This window comes from Pleurodeles waltl, chromosome 8 (assembly GCF_031143425.1).
Source record: "Pleurodeles waltl isolate 20211129_DDA chromosome 8, aPleWal1.hap1.20221129, whole genome shotgun sequence".
NCBI classification, from domain to species: Eukaryota; Metazoa; Chordata; class Amphibia; order Caudata; family Salamandridae; genus Pleurodeles; species Pleurodeles waltl.
The window spans coordinates 1,536,148,259-1,536,168,586 of record NC_090447.1 but is presented as its reverse complement, the minus strand read 5'-3'; the positions used below and the strand labels follow the sequence as shown (position 1 = coordinate 1,536,168,586).

The 20,328-nt window shown below is 53.9% G+C and overlaps 2 protein-coding genes across 2 annotated transcripts; both read right to left on the bottom strand.

Annotated features, from left to right (window-relative positions):
- Positions 1-1,141: 1,141 nt before the first annotated feature.
- Positions 1,142-10,181, bottom strand: LOC138249642 (serine-rich adhesin for platelets-like). The gene is made up of 3 exons (XM_069203587.1): positions 8,302-10,181; positions 4,995-7,481; positions 1,142-4,613 (listed from the first exon to the last, which is right to left on the bottom strand). The coding sequence occupies exons 1-3, from the start codon at positions 10,179-10,181 to the stop codon at positions 1,142-1,144; spliced, it is 7,839 nt and encodes a 2,612-aa protein (XP_069059688.1).
- Positions 10,182-10,536: 355 nt separating this feature from the next.
- On the bottom strand, positions 10,537-19,096 carry LOC138249641 (serine-rich adhesin for platelets-like). The gene is made up of 6 exons (XM_069203585.1): positions 17,255-19,096; positions 16,688-16,881; positions 15,147-16,598; positions 12,728-14,326; positions 11,360-12,614; positions 10,537-11,088 (listed from the first exon to the last, which is right to left on the bottom strand). The coding sequence occupies exons 1-6, from the start codon at positions 19,094-19,096 to the stop codon at positions 10,537-10,539; spliced, it is 6,894 nt and encodes a 2,297-aa protein (XP_069059686.1).
- Positions 19,097-20,328: the final 1,232 nt, after the last annotated feature.

Here is a 20,328-nt window from a genome sequence, read left to right as displayed (position 1 = left end):
ACACCCACACACAAATGCCCACACACATACACACTCGTACACACGCATATACACCCACACACCCGTGCACACATATGCACGCACACACGTGCACACACATACACCCACACACAGATCCACACACACTTGCACACCCATACACCCACACACACGTGCACACACACATATACACACACACAGATCCACACACACATATACACACACACACGTGCACACACATACACACACACACACATCAGTCACATCATAGTACGTGCTATCGCCATAGAATGACACACACAAGGCAGTCACAAAGTAAATGCAGTCGCTGTTTGCACCCACAGCAGTCACACATCACAGTTGATAAGATCACAGCAAACATACAGCAGTCACTGCTCGGCGCGTGCCCCCCCCCCCCCCCTCGCAGGACTGGAATCTCCTTGGGCCTCTCCAATGCTTTGCTATTCCTAGAAAGGGGCCTCTTAACTGTGACGTCACTGGCTCATACCATCTGCCACGAGACCACGTGTGCCGTGACCTTGGCTCGGTTTATGTCAGCACTGAGATTTAACTGAGCTGCCACTGCCAGTGACCTCAGTGAGAATCAGGAGCTCCCACTGTCAGTGAAGTCAGTGAGACTCACGCGCAGGAGTGACCGAGAGCTCCCACTGCCAGTGAAGTCAGTGAGACTCACACTGAGGAGTGACTGAGAGCTCCCACTGCCAGTGAACTCAGTGAGACTCTGCTCCAGGTCTGACTGAGAGCTCCCACTGCCAGTGACATCAGTAAGACTCAGGAGTGACTGAGAGCTCCCACTGCCAGTGAAGTCAGTGAGACTCACGCTCAGGAGTGATCGAGAGCTCCCACTGCCAGTGAAGTCAGTGAGACTCTGGCTCAGGTCTGACTTAGAGCTCCCACTGCCAGTGAACTCAGTGAGAATCAGGAGCTCCCACTGCCAGTGAAGTCAGTGAGACTCTGCTCCAAGTCTGACTGAGAGCTCCCACTGCCAGTGAAGTCAGTGAGACTCTGGTTAATGTCTGACTGAGAGCTCCCACTGCCAGTGAAGTCAGTGAGACTCTGGCTCAGGTCTGACTGAGAGCTCCCACTGCCAGTGAACTCAGTGAGAATCAGGAGCTCCCACTGCCAGTGAACTCAGTGAGAATCAGGAGCTCCCACTGCCAGTGAAGTCAGTGAGACTCTGCTCCAAGTCTGACTGAGAGCTCCCACTGCCAGTGAAGTCAGTGAGACTCTGGTTAATGTCTGACTGAGAGCTCCCACTGCCAGTGTAGTCAGTGAGACACTGGTCCAGGTCTGACTGAGAGCTCCCACTGCCAGTGAAGTCAGCGAGACTTACGCTTGCGCTCAGGAGTGACTGAGAGCTCCCACTGCCAGTAAAGTCAGTGACACTCACGCTCAGAAGTGACTGAGAGCTCCCACTGCAAGTGAAGGCAGTGAGACTCTGGTTAATGTCTGACTGAGAGCTCCCACTGCCAGTGTAGTCAGTGAGACACTGGTCCAGGTCTGACTGAGGGCTCCCACTGCTAGTGAAGTCAGTGAGACTCTGCCTAAGGACTGACTGAGATCTCCCACTGCCAGTAAAGTCAGTGAGACTCTGCCTAGGGACTGACTGAGAGCTCCCAATGCCAGTGAAGTCAGTGAGACTCTGGTTAATGTCTGACTGAGAGCTCCCACTGCCAGTGTAGTCAGTGAGACACTGGTCCAGGTCTGGCTGAGAGCTCCCACTGCCAGTGAAGTCAGTGAGACACTGGTCCAGGTCTGGCTGAGAGCTCCCACTGCCAGTGAAATCAGTGAGACTCTGGTTAATGTCTGACTGAGAGCTCCCACTGCCAGTGTAGTCAGTGAGACAGTGGTCCAGGTCTGACTGAGAGCTCCCACTGCTAGTGAAGTCAGCGAGACTCACGCTTGCGCTCAGGAGTGACTGAGAGCTCCCACTGCCAGTTATGTCAGTGACACTCACGCTCAGAAGTGACTGAGAGCTCCCACTGCAAGTGAAGGCAGTGAGACTCTGGTTAATGTCTGACTGAGAGCTCCCACTGCCAGTGTAGTCAGTGAGACACTGGTCCAGGTCTGACTGAGAGCTCCCACTGCCAGTGAAGTCAGCGAGACTCACGCTTGCGCTCAGGAGTGACTGAGAGCTCCCACTGCCAGTAAAGTCAGTGACACTCACGCTCAGAAGTGACTGAGAGCTCCCACTGCAAGTGAAGGCAGTGAGACTCTGGTTAGTGTCTGACTGAGAGCTCCCACTGCCAGTGTAGTCAGTGAGACACTGGTCCAGGTCTGACTGACAGCTCCCACTGCTAGTGAAGTCAGTGAGACTCTGGTTAATGTCTGACTGAGAGCTCCCACTGCCAATGTAGTCAGTGAGACACTGGTCCAGGTCTGACTGAGATCTCCCACTGCCAGTAAAGTCAGTGAGACTCTGCCTAAGGACTGACTGAGAGCTCCCAATGCCAGTGAAGTCAGTGAGACTCTGGTTAATGTCTGACTGAGAGCTCCCACTGCCAGTGTAGTCAGTGAGACACTGGTCCAGGTCTGGCTGAGAGCTCCCACTGCCAGTGAAGTCAGTGAGACACTGGTCCAGGTCTGGCTGAGAGCTCCCACTGCCAGTGAAGTCAGTGAGACTCTGGTTAATGTCTGACTGAGAGCTCCCACTGCCAGTGTAGTCAGTGAGACAGTGGTCCAGGTCTGACTGAGACCTCCCACTGCTAGTGAAGTCAGCGAGACTCACGCTTGCACTCAGGAGTGACTGAGAGCTCCCACTGCCAGTAAAGTCAGTGACACTCACGCTCAGAAGTGACTGAGAGCTCCCACTGCAAGTGAAGGCAGTGAGACTCTGGTTAATGTCTGACTGAGAGCTCCCACTGCCAGTGTAGTCAGTGAGACACTGGTCCAGGTCTGACTGAGAGCTCCCACTGCCAGTGAAGTCAGCGAGACTCACGCTTGCGCTCAGGAGTGACTGAGAGCTCCCACTGCCAGTAAAGTCAGTGACACTCACGCTCAGAAGTGACTGAGAGCTCCCACTGCAAGTGAAGGCAGTGAGACTCTGGTTAGTGTCTGACTGAGAGCTCCCACTGCCAGTGTAGTCAGTGAGACACTGGTCCAGGTCTGACTGACAGCTCCCACTGCTAGTGAAGTCAGTGAGACTCTGGTTAATGTCTGACTGAGAGCTCCCACTGCCAATGTAGTCAGTGAGACACTGGTCCAGGTCTGACTGAGATCTCCCACTGCCAGTAAAGTCAGTGAGACTCTGCCTAAGGACTGACTGAGAGCTCCCAATGCCAGTGAAGTCAGTGAGACTCTGGTTAATGTCTGACTGAGACCTCCCACTGCCAGTGTAGTCAGTGAGACACTGGTCCAGGTCTGACTGACAGCTCCCACTGCCAGTGAAGTCAGCGAGACTCACGCTTGCGCTCAAGAGTGACTGAGAGCTCCCACTGCCAGTAAAGTCAGTGACACTCACGCTCAGAAGTGACTGAGAGCTCCCACTGCAAGTGAAGGCAGTGAGACTCTGGTTAATGTCTGACTGAGAGCTCCCACTGCCAGTGTAGTCAGTGAGACACTGGTCCAGGTCTGACTGAGGGCTCCCACTGCTAGTGAAGTCAGTGAGACTCTGCCTAAGGACTGACTGAGAGCTCCCACTGCCAGTGAAGTCAGTGAGACTCTGCTCCAGGTCTGACTGAGAGCTCCTACTGCCAGTGAAGTCAGTGAAACCCAGACTCAAGTCTGGCTGACAGCTCTCACTGCCAGTGAACTCAGTGAGACTCTGGCTCAGGTCTAACTGAGAGCTCCCACTGCCAGTAAAGTCAGTGAGACTCTGCCTAAGGACTGACTGAGTGCTCCCAATGCCAGTGAAGTCAGTGAGACTCTGGTTAATGTCTGACTGAGAGCTCCCACTGCCAGTGTAGTCAGTGAGACACTGGTCCATGTCTGACTGAGATCTCCCACTGCCAGTAAAGTCAGTGAGACTCTGCCTCAGGACTGACTGGGAGCTCCCAATGCCAGTGAAGTCAGTGAGACTCTGGTTAATGTCTGACTGAGAGCTCCCACTGCCAGTGTAGTCAGTGAGACACTGGTCCAGGTCTGGCTGAGAGCTCCCACTTCCAGTGAAGTCAGTGAGACACTGGTCCAGGTCTGTCTGAGAGCTCCCACTGCCAGTGAAGTCAATGAGACTCACGCTAGTACTCAGGAGTGACTTAGAGCTCCCACTGTCAGTGAAGTCAGTGAGACTCACGCTCAGGAATGACTGAGAGCTCCCACTGCCACTGAAGTCAGCAAGACTCACGCTCAGTAGGGACTGAGAGCTCCCACTGAAGCCAGCGAGAGTCACTCTCAGGAGTGACTGAGAGCTCCGGCTGCCAGTGAAGTCAGTGAGACTCACGCTCAGGAGGGACTGAGAGCTCCCACTGCCAGTGAAGTCAGTGAGACTCTGGTTAATGTCTGACTGAGAGCTCCCACTGCCAGTGTAGTCAGTGAGACACTGGTCCAGGTCTGACTGACAGCTCCCACTGCCAGTGAAGTCAGCGAGACTCACGCTTGCGCTCAAGAGTGACTGAGAGCTCCCACTGCCAGTAAAGTCAGTGACACTCACGCTCAGAAGTGATTGAGAGCTCCCACTGCAAGTGAAGGCAGTGAGACTCTGGTTAATGTCTGACTGAGAGCTCCCACTGCCAGTGTAGTCAGTGAGACACTGGTCCAGGTCTCACTGAGGGCTCCCACTGCTAGTGAAGTCAGTGAGACTCTGGTTAATGTCTGACTGAGAGCTCCCACTGCCAGTGTAGTCAATGAGACACTGGTCCAGGTCTGACTGAGATCTCCCACTGCCAGTAAAGTCAGTGAGACTCTGCCTAAGGACTGACTGAGAGCTCCCAATGCCAGTGAAGTCAGTGAGACTCTGGTTAATGTCTGACTGAGAGCTCCCACTGCCAGTGTAGTCAGTGAGACACTGGTCCAGGTCTGGCTGAGAGCTCCCACTGCCAGTGAAGTCAGTGAGACACTAGTCCAGGTCTTGCTGAGAGCTCCCACTGCCAGTGAAGTCAGTGAGACTCTGGTTAATGTCTGACTGAGACCTCCCACTGCCAGTGTAGTCAGTGAGACACTGGTCCAGGTCTGACTGACAGCTCCCACTGCCAGTGAAGTCAGCGAGACTCACGCTTGCGCTCAAGAGTGACTGAGATCTCCCACTGCCAGTAAAGTCAGTGACACTCACGCTCAGAAGTGACTGAGAGCTCCCACTGCAAGTGAAGGCAGTGAGACTCTGGTTAATGTCTGACTGAGAGCTCCCACTGCCAGTGTAGTCAGTGAGACACTGGTCCAGGTCTGACTGAGGGCTCCCACTGCTAGTGAAGTCAGTGAGACTCTGCCTAAGGACTGACTGAGAGCTCCCACTGCCAGTGAAGTCAGTGAGACTCTGCTCCAGGTCTGACTGAGAGCTCCTACTGCCAGTGAAGTCAGTGAAACCCAGACTCAAGTCTGGCTGAGAGCTCTCACTGCCAGTGAACTCAGTGAGACTCTGGCTCAGGTCTAACTGAGAGCTCCCACTGCCAGTAAAGTCAGTGAGACTCTGCCTAAGGACTGACTGAGTGCTCCCAATGCCAGTGAAGTCAGTGAGACTCTGGTTAATGTCTGACTGAGAGCTCCCATTGCCAGTGTAGTCAGTGAGACACTGGTCCAGGTCTGACTGAGATCTCCCACTGCCAGTAAAGTCAGTGAGACTCTGCCTAAGGACTGACTGAGAGCTCCCAATGCCAGTGAAGTCAGTGAGACTCTGGTTAATGTCTGACTGAGAGCTCCCACTGCCAGTGTAGTCAGTGAGACACTGGTCCAGGTCTGGCTGAGAGCTCCCACTGCCAGTGAAGTCAGTGAGACACTGGTCCAGGTCTGGCTGAGAGCTCCCACTGCCAGTGAAGTCAGTGAGACTCTGGTTAATGTCTGACTGAGAGCTCCCACTGCCAGTGTAGTCAGTGAGACAGTGGTCCAGGTCTGACTGAGACCTCCCACTGCTAGTGAAGTCAGCGAGACTCACGCTTGCACTCAGGAGTGACTGAGAGCTCCCACTGCCAGTAAAGTCAGTGACACTCACGCTCAGAAGTGACTGAGAGCTCCCACTGCAAGTGAAGGCAGTGAGACTCTGGTTAATGTCTGACTGAGAGCTCCCACTGCCAGTGTAGTCAGTGAGACACTGGTCCAGGTCTGACTGAGGGCTCCCACTGCTAGTGAAGTCAGTGAGACTCTGGTTAATGTCTGACTGAGAGCTCCCACTGCCAGTGTAGTCAATGAGACACTGGTCCAGGTCTGACTGAGATCTCCCACTGCCAGTAAAGTCAGTGAGACTCTGCCTAAGGACTGACTGAGAGCTCCCAATGCCAGTGAAGTCAGTGAGACTCTGGTTAATGTCTGACTGAGAGCTCCCACTGCCAGAGTAGTCAGTGAGACACTGGTCCAGGTCTGACTGAGATCTCCCAATGCCAGTAAAGTCAGTGAGACTCTGCCTCAGGACTGACTGGGAGCTCCCAATGCCAGTGAAGTCAGTGAGACTCTGGTTAATGTTTGACTGAGAGCTCCCACTGCCAGTGTAGTCAGTGAGACACTGGTTCAGGTCTGGCTGAGAGCTCCCACTTCCAGTGAAGTCAGTGAGACACTGGTCCAGGTCTGGCTGAGAGCTCCCACTGCCAGTGAAGTCAGTGAGACTCACGCTAGTACTCAGGAGTGACTTAGAGCTCCCACTGTCAGTGAAGTCAGTGAGACTCACGCTCAGGAATGACTGAGAGCTCCCACTGCCACTGAAGTCAGCAAGACTCACGCTCAGTAGGGACTGAGAGCTCCCACTGAAGCCAGCGAGAGTCACTCTCAGGAGTGACTGAGAGCTCCGGCTGCCAGTGAAGTCAGTGAGACTCACGCTCAGGAGGGACTGAGAGCTCCCACTGCCAGTGAAGTCAGTGAGACTCTGGCTCAGGAGTGACTGGGAGCTCCTACTGCCAGTGAAGTCAGTGAGACTCTGGCTCAGGTCTGACTGAGAGCTCCCACTCCCAGTGAAGTCACTGAGACTATGGTTAATGTCTGACTGAGAGCTCCCACTGCCAGTGAAGTCAGTGAAACCCAAACTCAAGTCTGGCTGAGAGCTTCCACTGCCAGTGAAGTCAGTGAGACTCTGCTCCAGGTCTGACTGAGAGCTCCTAATGCCAGTGAAGTCGGTGAGACCCAGACTCAAGTCTGACTGAGAGCTCTCAATGCCAGTGAAGCCTGTGAGACTCTGGCTATTGTCTGACTGAGAGCTCCCACTGCCAGTGTAGTCAGTGAGACACTGGTCGAGGTCTGACTGAGAGCTCCCACTGCCAGTGAAGTCAGCGAGACTCACGCTCAGGAGTGACTGAGAGCTCCCATTGCCAGTGAAGTCAGCAAGACTCAGAGTCCGGAGTGACAGACAGCTCCCACTGCCAGTGATGTCAGTGAAACTCTGGCTCAGGTCTGACTGAGAGCTCCCACTGCCAGTTAAGTCAGTGAGACACACTTAGGAGTGACTGAGAGCTCCCATTGCCAGTGAAGTCAGCGAGACTCACGCTTAAGAGTGACTAAGAGCTCCCGCTCACAGTGAAGTCAGCGAGGCACTGACTCAGGAGTGAATAAGAGCTCCCACTGTCAGTGAAGTCAGTGAGACGCTGGTTAATGTCTGATTGGGAGCTCCCACTGCCAGTAAGTCAGTGAGACTCTGCTTAATATCTGAGTGAGAGATTCCACTGCCAGTGAAGTCAGTGAGACTCTGCTCCAGGTCTGACTGAGAGCTCCCACTGCCAGTGACGTCAGTAAGACTCAGGAGTGACTGAGAGCTCCCACTGCCAGTGAAGTCAGTGAGACTCACGCTCAGGAGTGACCGAGAGCTCCCACTGCCAGTGAAGTCAGTGAGACTCTGGCTCAGGTCTGACTGAGAACTCCCACTGCCAGTGAACTCAGTGAGAATCAGGAGCTCCCGCTGCCAGTGAAGTCAGTGAGACTCTGGTTAATGTCTGACTGAGAGCTCCCACTGCCAGTGAAGTCAGTGAGACTCTGGCTCAGGTCTGACTGAGAGCTCCCACTGCCAGTGAATTCAGTGAGAATCAGGAGCTCCCACTGCCAGTGAAGTCAGTGAGACTCTGCTCCAAGTCTGACTGAGAGCTCCCACTGCCAGTGAAGTCAGTGAGACTCTGGTTAATGTCTGAGTGAGAGCTTCCACTGCCAGTGTAGTCAGTGAGACACTGGTCCAGGTCTGACTGAGGGCTCCCACTGCCAGTGAAGTCAGCGAGACTCACGCTTGCGCTCAGGAGTTACTGAGAGCTCCCACTGCCAGTAAAGTCAGTGACACTCACGCTCAGAAGTGACTGACAGCTCCCACTGCAAGTGAAGGCAGTGAGACTCTGGTTAATGTCTGACTGAGAGCTCCCACTGCCAGTGTAGTCAGTGAGACACTGGTCCAGGTCTGACTGAGGGCTCCCACTGCTAGTGAAGTCAGTGAGACTCTGCCTAAGGACTGACTGAGAGCTCCCACTGCCAGTGAAGTCAGTGAGACTCTGCTCCAGGTCTGACTGAGAGCTCCTACTGCCAGTGAAGTCAGTGAAACCCAGACTCAAGTCTGGCTGAGAGCTCTCACTGCCAGTGAACTCAGTGAGACTCTGGCTCAGGTCTAACTGAGAGCTCCCACTGCCAGTAAAGTCAGTGAGACTCTGCCTAAGGACTGACTGAGTGCTCCCAATGCCAGTGAAGTCAGTGAGACTCTGGTTAATGTCTGACTGAGAGCTCCCACTGCCAGTGTAGTCAGTGAGACACTGGTCCAGGTCTGACTGAGATCTCCCACTGCCAGTAAAGTCAGTGAGACTCTGCCTAAGGACTGACTGAGAGCTCCCAATGCCAGTGAAGTCAGTGAGACTCTGGTTAATGTCTGACTGAGAGCTCCCACTGCCAGTGTAGTCAGTGAGACACTGGTCCAGGTCTGGCTGAGAGCTCCCACTGCCAGTGAAGTCAGTGAGACACTGGTCCAGGTCTGGCTGAGAGCTCCCACTGCCAGTGAAGTCAGTGAGACTCTGGTTAATGTCTGACTGAGAGCTCCCACTGCCAGTGTAGTCAGTGAGACAGTGGTCCAGGTCTGACTGAGACCTCCCACTGCTAGTGAAGTCAGCGAGACTCACGCTTGCACTCAGGAGTGACTGAGAGCTCCCACTGCCAGTAAAGTCAGTGACACTCACGCTCAGAAGTGACTGAGAGCTCCCACTGCAAGTGAAGGCAGTGAGACTCTGGTTAATGTCTGACTGAGAGCTCCCACTGCCAGTGTAGTCAGTGAGACACTGGTCCAGGTCTGACTGAGGGCTCCCACTGCTAGTGAAGTCAGTGAGACTCTGCCTAAGGACTGACTGAGAGCTCCCACTGCCAGTGAAGTCAGTGAGACTCTGCTCCAGGTCTGACTGAGAGCTCCCACTGCCAGTGAAGTCAGTGAGACACTGGTCCAGGTCTGGCTGAGAGCTCCCACTGCCAGTGAAGTCAGTGAGACTCACGCTAATACTCAGGAGTGACTTAGAGCTCCCACTGTCATTGAAGTCAGTGAGACTCACGCTCAGGAATGACTGAGAGCTCCCACTGCCACTGAAGTCAGCGAGACTCACGCTCAGTAGGGACTGAGAGCTCCCAGTGAAGCCAGCGAGACTCACTCTCGGGAGTGACTGAGATCTCCCACTGCCAGTGAAGTCAGTGAGACTCTGGCTCAGGAGTGACTGGGAGCTCCTACTGCCAGTGAAGTCAGTGAGACTCTGGCTCAGGTCTGACTGAGAGCTCCTACTCCCAGTGAAGTCACTGAGACTATGGTTAATGTCTGACTGAGAGCTCCCACTGCCCGTGAAGTTAGTGAAACCCAAACTCAAGTCTGGCTGAGAGCTTCCACTGCCAGTGAAGTCAGTGAGACCCTGCTCCAGGTCTGACTGAGAGCTCCTACTGCCAGTGAAGTCGGTGAGACCCAGACTCAAGTCTGACTGAGAGCTCTCAATGCCAGTGAAGCCAGTGAGACTCTGGCTAATGTCTGACTGAGAGCTCCCACTGCCAGTGTAGTCAGTGAGACACTGGTCGAGGTCTGACTGAGAGCTCCCACTGCCAGTGAAGTCAGTGAAACTCTGGCTCAGGTCTGACTGAGAGCTCCCACTGCCAGTTAAGTCAGTGAGACACATTCAGGAGTGACTGAGAGCTCCCACTGCCAGTGAAGTCAGAGAGACTCACGCTTAGGAGTGACTGAGAGCTCCCGCTCCCAGTGAAGTCAGCGAGGCACTGACTCAGGAGTGAATAAGAGCTCCCACTGTCAGTGAAGTCAGTGAGACGCTGGTTAATGTCTGATTGGGAGCTCCCACTGCCAGTAAGTCAGTGAGACTCTGCTTAATATCTGAGTGAGAGATTCCACTGCCAGTGAAGTCAGTGAGACTCTGCTCCAGGTCTGACTGAGAGCTCCTACTGCCAGTGAAGTCAGTGAGACCCAGACTCAACTCTGACTGAGATCTCCCAATGCCAGTGAAGTCAGTGAGACTCTGGTTAATGTCTGCCAGTGAAGTCAGTGGTACTCACGCTCAGGAGTGACTGAGAGCCCCCTCTGCCAGTGAAGTCAGCGAGACTCACGCTTGCGCTCAGGAGTGACTGAGAGCTCCCACTGCCAATAAAGTCAGCGAGACTCACGCTCAGGAGTGACTGAGAGCTCCCGCTGCCAGTAAAGTCAGTGAGACTCACGCTCAGAAGTGACTGAGAGCTCCCACTGCCAGTGAAGTCAGCGAGACTCATGCTCAGTAGGGACTGAGAGCTCCCACTGAAGTCAGTGAGACTCACGCTCAGGAGTGACTGAGAGCTCCCACTGCCAGTGAAGTCAGTGAGACTCTGGTTAATGTCTGAGTGAGAGCTCCCACTGCCAGTGAAGTCAGTGAGACTCTGCCTAAAGACTGACTGAGAGCTTCCACTGCCAGTGAAGTCAGTGAGACTCTGCTCCAGGTCTGACTGAGAGCTACTACTGTCAGTGAAGTCTGTGAAACTCAGACTCAAGTCTGACTGAGAGCTCTCAATGCCAGTGAAGTCAGTGAGAATCAGGAGCTCCCACTGCCAGTGAAGTCAGTGAGAATCAGGAGCTCCCACTGCCAGTGAAGTCAGTGAGACTCTGCTCCAAGTCTGACTGAGAGCTCCCACTGCCAGTGAAGTCAGTGAGACTCTGGTTAATGTCTGAGTGAGAGCTTCCACTGCCAGTGTAGTCAGTGAGACACTGGTCCAGGTCTGACTGAGGGCTCCCACTGCCAGTGAAGTCAGCGAGACTCACGCTTGCGCTCAGGAGTTACTGAGAGCTCCCACTGCCAGTAAAGTCAGTGACACTCACGCTCAGAAGTGACTGACAGCTCCCTCTGCAAGTGAAGGCAGTGAGACTCTGGTTAATGTCTGACTGAGAGCTTCCACTGCCAGTGTAGTCAGTGAGACACTGGTCCAGGTCTGACTGAGGGCTCCCACTGCTAGTGAAGTCAGTGAGACTCTGCCTAAGGACTGACTGAGAGCTCCCACTGCCAGTGAAGTCAGTGAGACTCTGCTCCAGGTCTGACTGAGAGCTCCTACTGCCAGTGAAGTCAGTGAAACCCAGACTCAAGTCTGGCTGAGAGCTCTCACTGCCAGTGAACTCAGTGAGACTCTGGCTCAGGTGTAACTGAGAGCTCCCACTGCCAGTAAAGTCAGTGAGACTCTGCCTAAGGACTGACTGAGTGCTCCCAATGCCAGTGAAGTCAGTGAGACTCTGGTTAATGTCTGACTGAGAGCTCCCATTGCCAGTGTAGTCAGTGAGACACTGGTCCAGGTCTGACTGAGATCTCCCACTGCCAGTAAAGTCAGTGAGACTCTGCCTAAGGACTGACTGAGAGCTCCCAATGCCAGTGAAGTCAGTGAGACTCTGGTTAATGTCTGACTGAGAGCTCCCACTGCCAGTGTAGTCAGTGAGACACTGGTCCAGGTCTGGCTGAGAGCTCCCACTGCCAGTGAAGTCAGTGAGACACTGGTCCAGGTCTGGCTGAGAGCTCCCACTGCCAGTGAAGTCAGTGAGACTCTGGTTAATGTCTGACTGAGAGCTCCCACTGCCAGTGTAGTCAGTGAGACAGTGGTCCAGGTCTGACTGAGACCTCCCACTGCTAGTGAAGTCAGCGAGACTCACGCTTGCACTCAGGAGTGACTGAGAGCTCCCACTGCCAGTAAAGTCAGTGACACTCACGCTCAGAAGTGACTGAGAGCTCCCACTGCAAGTGAAGGCAGTGAGACTCTGGTTAATGTCTGACTGAGAGCTCCCACTGCCAGTGTAGTCAGTGAGACACTGGTCCAGGTCTGACTGAGGGCTCCCACTGCTAGTGAAGTCAGTGAGACTCTGGTTAATGTCTGACTGAGAGCTCCCACTGCCAGTGTAGTCAATGAGACACTGGTCCAGGTCTGACTGAGATCTCCCACTGCCAGTAAAGTCAGTGAGACTCTGCCTAAGGACTGACTGAGAGCTCCCAATGCCAGTGAAGTCAGTGAGACTCTGGTTAATGTCTGACTGAGAGCTCCCACTGCCAGTGTAGTCAGTGAGACACTGGTCCAGGTCTGGCTGAGAGCTCCCACTGCCAGTGAAGTCAGTGAGACACTAGTCCAGGTCTTGCTGAGACTCTGGTTAATGTCTGACTGAGACCTCCCACTGCCAGTGTAGTCAGTGAGACACTGGTCCAGGTCTGACTGACAGCTCCCACTGCCAGTGAAGTCAGCGAGACTCACGCTTGCGCTCAAGAGTGACTGAGATCTCCCACTGCCAGTAAAGTCAGTGACACTCACGCTCAGAAGTGACTGAGAGCTCCCACTGCAAGTGAAGGCAGTGAGACTCTGGTTAATGTCTGACTGAGAGCTCCCACTGCCAGTGTAGTCAGTGAGACACTGGTCCAGGTCTGACTGAGGGCTCCCACTGCTAGTGAAGTCAGTGAGACTCTGCCTAAGGACTGACTGAGAGCTCCCACTGCCAGTGAAGTCAGTGAGACTCTGCTCCAGGTCTGACTGAGAGCTCCTACTGCCAGTGAAGTCAGTGAAACCCAGACTCAAGTCTGGCTGAGAGATCTCACTGCCAGTGAACTCAGTGAGACTCTGGCTCAGGTCTAACTGAGAGCTCCCACTGCCAGTAAAGTCAGTGAGACTCTGCCTAAGGACTGACTGAGTGCTCCCAATGCCAGTGAAGTCAGTGAGACTCTGGTTAATGTCTGACTGAGAGCTCCCACTGCCAGTGTAGTCAGTGAGACACTGGTCCAGGTCTGACTGAGATCTCCCAATGCCAGTAAAGTCAGTGAGACTCTGCCTCAGGACTGACTGGGAGCTCCCAATGCCAGTGAAGTCAGTGAGACTCTGGTTAATGTTTGACTGAGAGCTCCCACTGCCAGTGTAGTCAGTGAGACACTGGTTCAGGTCTGGCTGAGAGCTCCCACTTCCAGTGAAGTCAGTGAGACACTGGTCCAGGTCTGGCTGAGAGCTCCCACTGCCAGTGAAGTCAGTGAGACTCACGCTAGTACTCAGGAGTGACTTAGAGCTCCCACTGTCAGTGAAGTCAGTGAGACTCACGCTCAGGAATGACTGAGAGCTCCCACTGCCACTGAAGTCAGCAAGACTCACGCTCAGTAGGGACTGAGAGCTCCCACTGAAGCCAGCGAGAGTCACTCTCAGGAGTGACTGAGAGCTCCGGCTGCCAGTGAAGTCAGTGAGACTCACGCTCAGGAGGGACTGAGAGCTCCCACTGCCAGTGAAGTCAGTGAGACTCTGGCTCAGGAGTGACTGGGAGCTCCTACTGCCAGTGAAGTCAGTGAGACTCTGGCTCAGGTCTGACTGAGAGCTCCCACTCCCAGTGAAGTCACTGAGACTATGGTTAATGTCTGACTGAGAGCTCCCACTGCCAGTGAAGTCAGTGAAACCCAAACTCAAGTCTGGCTGAGAGCTTCCACTGCCAGTGAAGTCAGTGAGACTCTGCTCCAGGTCTGACTGAGAGCTCCTACTGCCAGTGAAGTCGGTGAGACCCAGACTCAAGTCTGACTGAGAGCTCTCAATGCCAGTGAAGCCTGTGAGACTCTGGCTATTGTCTGACTGAGAGCTCCCACTGCCAGTGTAGTCAGTGAGACACTGGTCGAGGTCTGACTGAGAGCTCCCACTGCCAGTGAAGTCAGCGAGACTCACGCTCAGGAGTGACTGAGAGCTCCCATTGCCAGTGAAGTCAGCAAGACTCAGAGTCCGGAGTGACAGACAGCTCCCACTGCCAGTGATGTCAGTGAAACTCTGGCTCAGGTCTGACTGAGAGCTCCCACTGCCAGTTAAGTCAGTGAGACACACTTAGGAGTGACTGAGAGCTCCCATTGCCAGTGAAGTCAGCGAGACTCACGCTTAAGAGTGACTGAGAGCTCCCGCTCACAGTGAAGTCAGCGAGGCACTGACTCAGGAGTGAATAAGAGCTCCCACTGTCAGTGAAGTCAGTGAGACGCTGGTTAATGTCTGATTGGGAGCTCCCACTGCCAGTAAGTCAGTGAGACTCTGCTTAATATCTGAGTGAGAGATTCCACTGCCAGTGAAGTCAGTGAGACTCTGCTCCAGGTCTGACTGAGAGCTCCCACTGCCAGTGACGTCAGTAAGACTCAGGAGTGACTGAGAGCTCCCACTGCCAGTGAAGTCAGTGAGACTCACGCTCAGGAGTGACCGAGAGCTCCCACTGCCAGTGAAGTCAGTGAGACTCTGGCTCAGGTCTGACTGAGAACTCCCACTGCCAGTGAACTCAGTGAGAATCAGGAGCTCCCGCTGCCAGTGAAGTCAGTGAGACTCTGGTTAATGTCTGACTGAGAGCTCCCACTGCCAGTGAAGTCAGTGAGACTCTGGCTCAGGTCTGACTGAGAGCTCCCACTGCCAGTGAATTCAGTGAGAATCAGGAGCTCCCACTGCCAGTGAAGTCAGTGAGACTCTGCTCCAAGTCTGACTGAGAGCTCCCACTGCCAGTGAAGTCAGTGAGACTCTGGTTAATGTCTGAGTGAGAGCTTCCACTGCCAGTGTAGTCAGTGAGACACTGGTCCAGGTCTGACTGAGGGCTCCCACTGCCAGTGAAGTCAGCGAGACTCACGCTTGCGCTCAGGAGTTACTGAGAGCTCCCACTGCCAGTAAAGTCAGTGACACTCACGCTCAGAAGTGACTGACAGCTCCCACTGCAAGTGAAGGCAGTGAGACTCTGGTTAATGTCTGACTGAGAGCTCCCACTGCCAGTGTAGTCAGTGAGACACTTGTCCAGGTCTGACTGAGGGCTCTCACTGCTAGTGAAGTCAGTGAGACTCTGCCTAAGGACTGACTGAGAGCTCCCACTGCCAGTGAAGTCAGTGAGACTCTGCTCCAGGTCTGACTGAGAGCTCCTACTGCCAGTGAAGTCAGTGAAACCCAGACTCAAGTCTGGCTGAGAGCTCTCACTGCCAGTGAACTCAGTGAGACTCTGGCTCAGGTCTAACTGAGAGCTCCCACTGCCAGTAAAGTCAGTGAGACTCTGCCTAAGGACTGACTGAGTGCTCCCAATGCCAGTGAAGTCAGTGAGACTCTGGTTAATGTCTGACTGAGAGCTCCCACTGCCAGTGTAGTCAGTGAGACACTGGTCCAGGTCTGACTGAGATCTCCCACTGCCAGTAAAGTCAGTGAGACTCTGCCTAAGGACTGACTGAGAGCTCCCAATGCCAGTGAAGTCAGTGAGACTCTGGTTAATGTCTGACTCAGAGCTCCCACTGCCAGTGTAGTCAGTGAGACACTGGTCCAGGTCTGGCTGAGAGCTCCCACTGCCAGTGAAGTCAGTGAGACACTGGTCCAGGTCTGGCTGAGAGCTCCCACTGCCAGTGAAGTCAGTGAGACTCTGGTTAATGTCTGACTGAGAGCTCCCACTGCCAGTGTAGTCAGTGAGACAGTGGTCCAGGTCTGACTGAGACCTCCCACTGCTAGTGAAGTCAGCGAGACTCACGCTTGCACTCAGGAGTGACTGAGAGCTCCCACTGCCAGTAAAGTCAGTGACACTCACGCTCAGAAGTGACTGAGAGCTCCCACTGCAAGTGAAGGCAGTGAGACTCTGGTTAATGTCTGACTGAGAGCTCCCACTGCCAGTGTAGTCAGTGAGACACTGGTCCAGGTCTGACTGAGGGCTCCCACTGCTAGTGAAGTCAGTGAGACTCTGCCTAAGGACTGACTGAGAGCTCCCACTGCCAGTGAAGTCAGTGAGACTCTGCTCCAGGTCTGACTGAGAGCTCCCACTGCCAGTGAAGTCAGTGAGACACTGGTCCAGGTCTGGCTGAGAGCTCCCACTGCCAGTGAAGTCAGTGAGACTCACGCTAATACTCAGGAGTGACTTAGAGCTCCCACTGTCATTGAAGTCAGTGAGACTCACGCTCAGGAATGACTGAGAGCTCCCATTGCCAGTGAAGTCAGCGAGACTCACGCTTAAGAGTGACTGAGAGCTCCCGCTCACAGTGAAGTCAGCGAGGCACTGACTCAGGAGTGAATAAGAGCTCCCACTGTCAGTGAAGTCAGTGAGACGCTGGTTAATGTCTGATTGGGAGCTCCCACTGCCAGTAAGTCAGTGAGACTCTGCTTAATATCTGAGTGAGAGATTCCACTGCCAGTGAAGTCAGTGAGACTCTGCTCCAGGTCTGACTGAGAGCTCCCACTGCCAGTGACGTCAGTAAGACTCAGGAGTGACTGAGAGCTCCCACTGCCAGTGAAGTCAGTGAGACTCACGCTCAGGAGTGACCGAGAGCTCCCACTGCCAGTGAAGTCAGTGAGACTCTGGCTCAGGTCTGACTGAGAACTCCCACTGCCAGTGAACTCAGTGAGAATCAGGAGCTCCCGCTGCCAGTGAAGTCAGTGAGACTCTGGTTAATGTCTGACTGAGAGCTCCCACTGCCAGTGAAGTCAGTGAGACTCTGGCTCAGGTCTGACTGAGAGCTCCCACTGCCAGTGAATTCAGTGAGAATCAGGAGCTCCCACTGCCAGTGAAGTCAGTGAGACTCTGCTCCAAGTCTGACTGAGAGCTCCCACTGCCAGTGAAGTCAGTGAGACTCTGGTTAATGTCTGAGTGAGAGCTTCCACTGCCAGTGTAGTCAGTGAGACACTGGTCCAGGTCTGACTGAGGGCTCCCACTGCCAGTGAAGTCAGCGAGACTCACGCTTGCGCTCAGGAGTTACTGAGAGCTCCCACTGCCAGTAAAGTCAGTGACACTCACGCTCAGAAGTGACTGACAGCTCCCACTGCAAGTGAAGGCAGTGAGACTCTGGTTAATGTCTGACTGAGAGCTCCCACTGCCAGTGTAGTCAGTGAGACACTGGTCCAGGTCTGACTGAGGGCTCTCACTGCTAGTGAAGTCAGTGAGACTCTGCCTAAGGACTGACTGAGAGCTCCCACTGCCAGTGAAGTCAGTGAGACTCTGCTCCAGGTCTGACTGAGAGCTCCTACTGCCAGTGAAGTCAGTGAAACCCAGACTCAAGTCTGGCTGAGAGCTCTCACTGCCAGTGAACTCAGTGAGACTCTGGCTCAGGTCTAACTGAGAGCTCCCACTGCCAGTAAAGTCAGTGAGACTCTGCCTAAGGACTGACTGAGTGCTCCCAATGCCAGTGAAGTCAGTGAGACTCTGGTTAATGTCTGACTGAGAGCTCCCACTGCCAGTGTAGTCAGTGAGACACTGGTCCAGGTCTGACTGAGATCTCCCACTGCCAGTAAAGTCAGTGAGACTCTGCCTAAGGACTGACTGAGAGCTCCCAATGCCAGTGAAGTCAGTGAGACTCTGGTTAATGTCTGACTCAGAGCTCCCACTGCCAGTGTAGTCAGTGAGACACTGGTCCAGGTCTGGCTGAGAGCTCCCACTGCCAGTGAAGTCAGTGAGACACTGGTCCAGGTCTGGCTGAGAGCTCCCACTGCCAGTGAAGTCAGTGAGACTCTGGTTAATGTCTGACTGAGAGCTCCCACTGCCAGTGTAGTCAGTGAGACAGTGGTCCAGGTCTGACTGAGACCTCCCACTGCTAGTGAAGTCAGCGAGACTCACGCTTGCACTCAGGAGTGACTGAGAGCTCCCACTGCCAGTAAAGTCAGTGACACTCACGCTCAGAAGTGACTGAGAGCTCCCACTGCAAGTGAAGGCAGTGAGACTCTGGTTAATGTCTGACTGAGAGCTCCCACTGCCAGTGTAGTCAGTGAGACACTGGTCCAGGTCTGACTGAGGGCTCCCACTGCTAGTGAAGTCAGTGAGACTCTGCCTAAGGACTGACTGAGAGCTCCCACTGCCAGTGAAGTCAGTGAGACTCTGCTCCAGGTCTGACTGAGAGCTCCCACTGCCAGTGAAGTCAGTGAGACACTGGTCCAGGTCTGGCTGAGAGCTCCCACTGCCAGTGAAGTCAGTGAGACTCACGCTAATACTCAGGAGTGACTTAGAGCTCCCACTGTCATTGAAGTCAGTGAGACTCACGCTCAGGAATGACTGAGAGCTCCCACTGCCACTGAAGTCAGCGAGACTCACGCTCAGTAGGGACTGAGAGCTCCCACTGAAGCCAGCGAGACTCACTCTCGGGAGTGACTGAGATCTCCCACTGCCAGTGAAGTCAGTGAGACTCTGGCTCAGGAGTGACTGGGAGCTCCTACTGCCAGTGAAGTCAGTGAGACTCTGGCTCAGGTCTGACAGAGAGCTCCTACTCCCAGTGAAGTCACTGAGACTATGGTTAATGTCTGACTGAGAGCTCCCACTGCCCGTGAAGTTAGTGAAACCCAAACTCAAGTCTGGCTGAGAGCTTCCACTGCCAGTGAAGTCAGTGAGACCCTGCTCCAGGTCTGACTGAGAGCTCCTACTGCCAGTGAAGTCGGTGAGACCCAGACTCAAGTCTGACTGAGAGCTCTCAATGCCAGTGAAGCCAGTGAGACTCTGGCTAATGTCTGACTGAGAGTTCCCACTGCCAGTGTAGTCAGTGAGACACTGGTCGAGGTCTGACTGAGAGCTCCCACTGCCAGTGAAGTCAGTGAAACTCTGGCTCAGGTCTGACTGAGAGCTCCCACTGCCAGTTAAGTCAGTGAGACACATTCAGGAATGACTGAGAGCTCCCACTGCCAGTGAAGTCAGAGAGACTCACGCTTAGGAGTGACTGAGAGCTCCCGCTCCCAGTGAAGTCAGCGAGGCACTGACTCAGGAGTGAATAAGAGCTCCCACTGTCAGTGAAGTCAGTGAGACGCTGGTTAATGTCTGATTGGGAGCTCCCACTGCCAGTAAGTCAGTGAGACTCTGCTTAATATCTGAGTGAGAGATTCCACTGCCAGTGAAGTCAGTGAGACTCTGCTCCAGGTCTGACTGAGAGCTCCTACTGCCAGTGAAGTCAGTGAGACCCAGACTCAACTCTGACTGAGATCTCCCAATGCCAGTGAAGTCAGTGAGACTCTGGTTAATGTCTGCCAGTGAAGTCAGTGGTACTCACGCTCAGGAGTGACTGAGAGCCCCCACTGCCAGTGAAGTCAGCGAGACTCACGCTTGCGCTCAGGAGTGACTGAGAGCTCCCACTGCCAATAAAGTCAGCGAGACTCACGCTCAGGAGTGACTGAGAGCTCCCGCTGCCAGTAAAGTCAGTGAGACTCACGCTCAGAAGTGACTGAGAGCTCCCACTGCCAGTGAAGTCAGCGAGACTCATGCTCAGTAGGGACTGAGAGCTCCCACTGAAGTCAGTGAGACTCACGCTCAGGAGTGACTGAGAGCTCCCACTGCCAGTGAAGTCAGTGAGACTCTGGTTAATGTCTGAGTGAGAGCTCCCACTGCCAGTGAAGTCAGTGAGACTCTGCCTAAAGACTGACTGAGAGCTTCCACTGCCAGTGAAGTCAGTGAGACTCTGCTCCAGGTCTGACTGAGAGCTACTACTGTCAGTGAAGTCTGTGAAACTCAGACTCAAGTCTGACTGAGAGCTCTCAATGCCAGTGAAGTCAGTGAGACTCTGGTTAATGTCTGGCTGAGAGCTGCCACTGTCAGTGACGTCAGTGAGACACTGGTCCAGGTCTAACTGAGAGCTCATACTGCCAGTGACGTCAGTGAGACTGTGGCTCAGGTCTGACTGAGAGCGTCCACTGTCAGTGACGTCAGTGAGACTGTGGCTCAGGTCCCACGGCAAGTGAAGTCAGGGAGACTACATTCCATGGCAAAATCCCACGCATCTGTGGTGTTTCCTTGGTTAACATTATAGGACAGTTGTTTGTCCGTTTGGAAAATGGAAGAAAATACTGAGTAAATGTTTTTGAAACATGAAAATATCTCCACGTGTTTTATCACCTCTT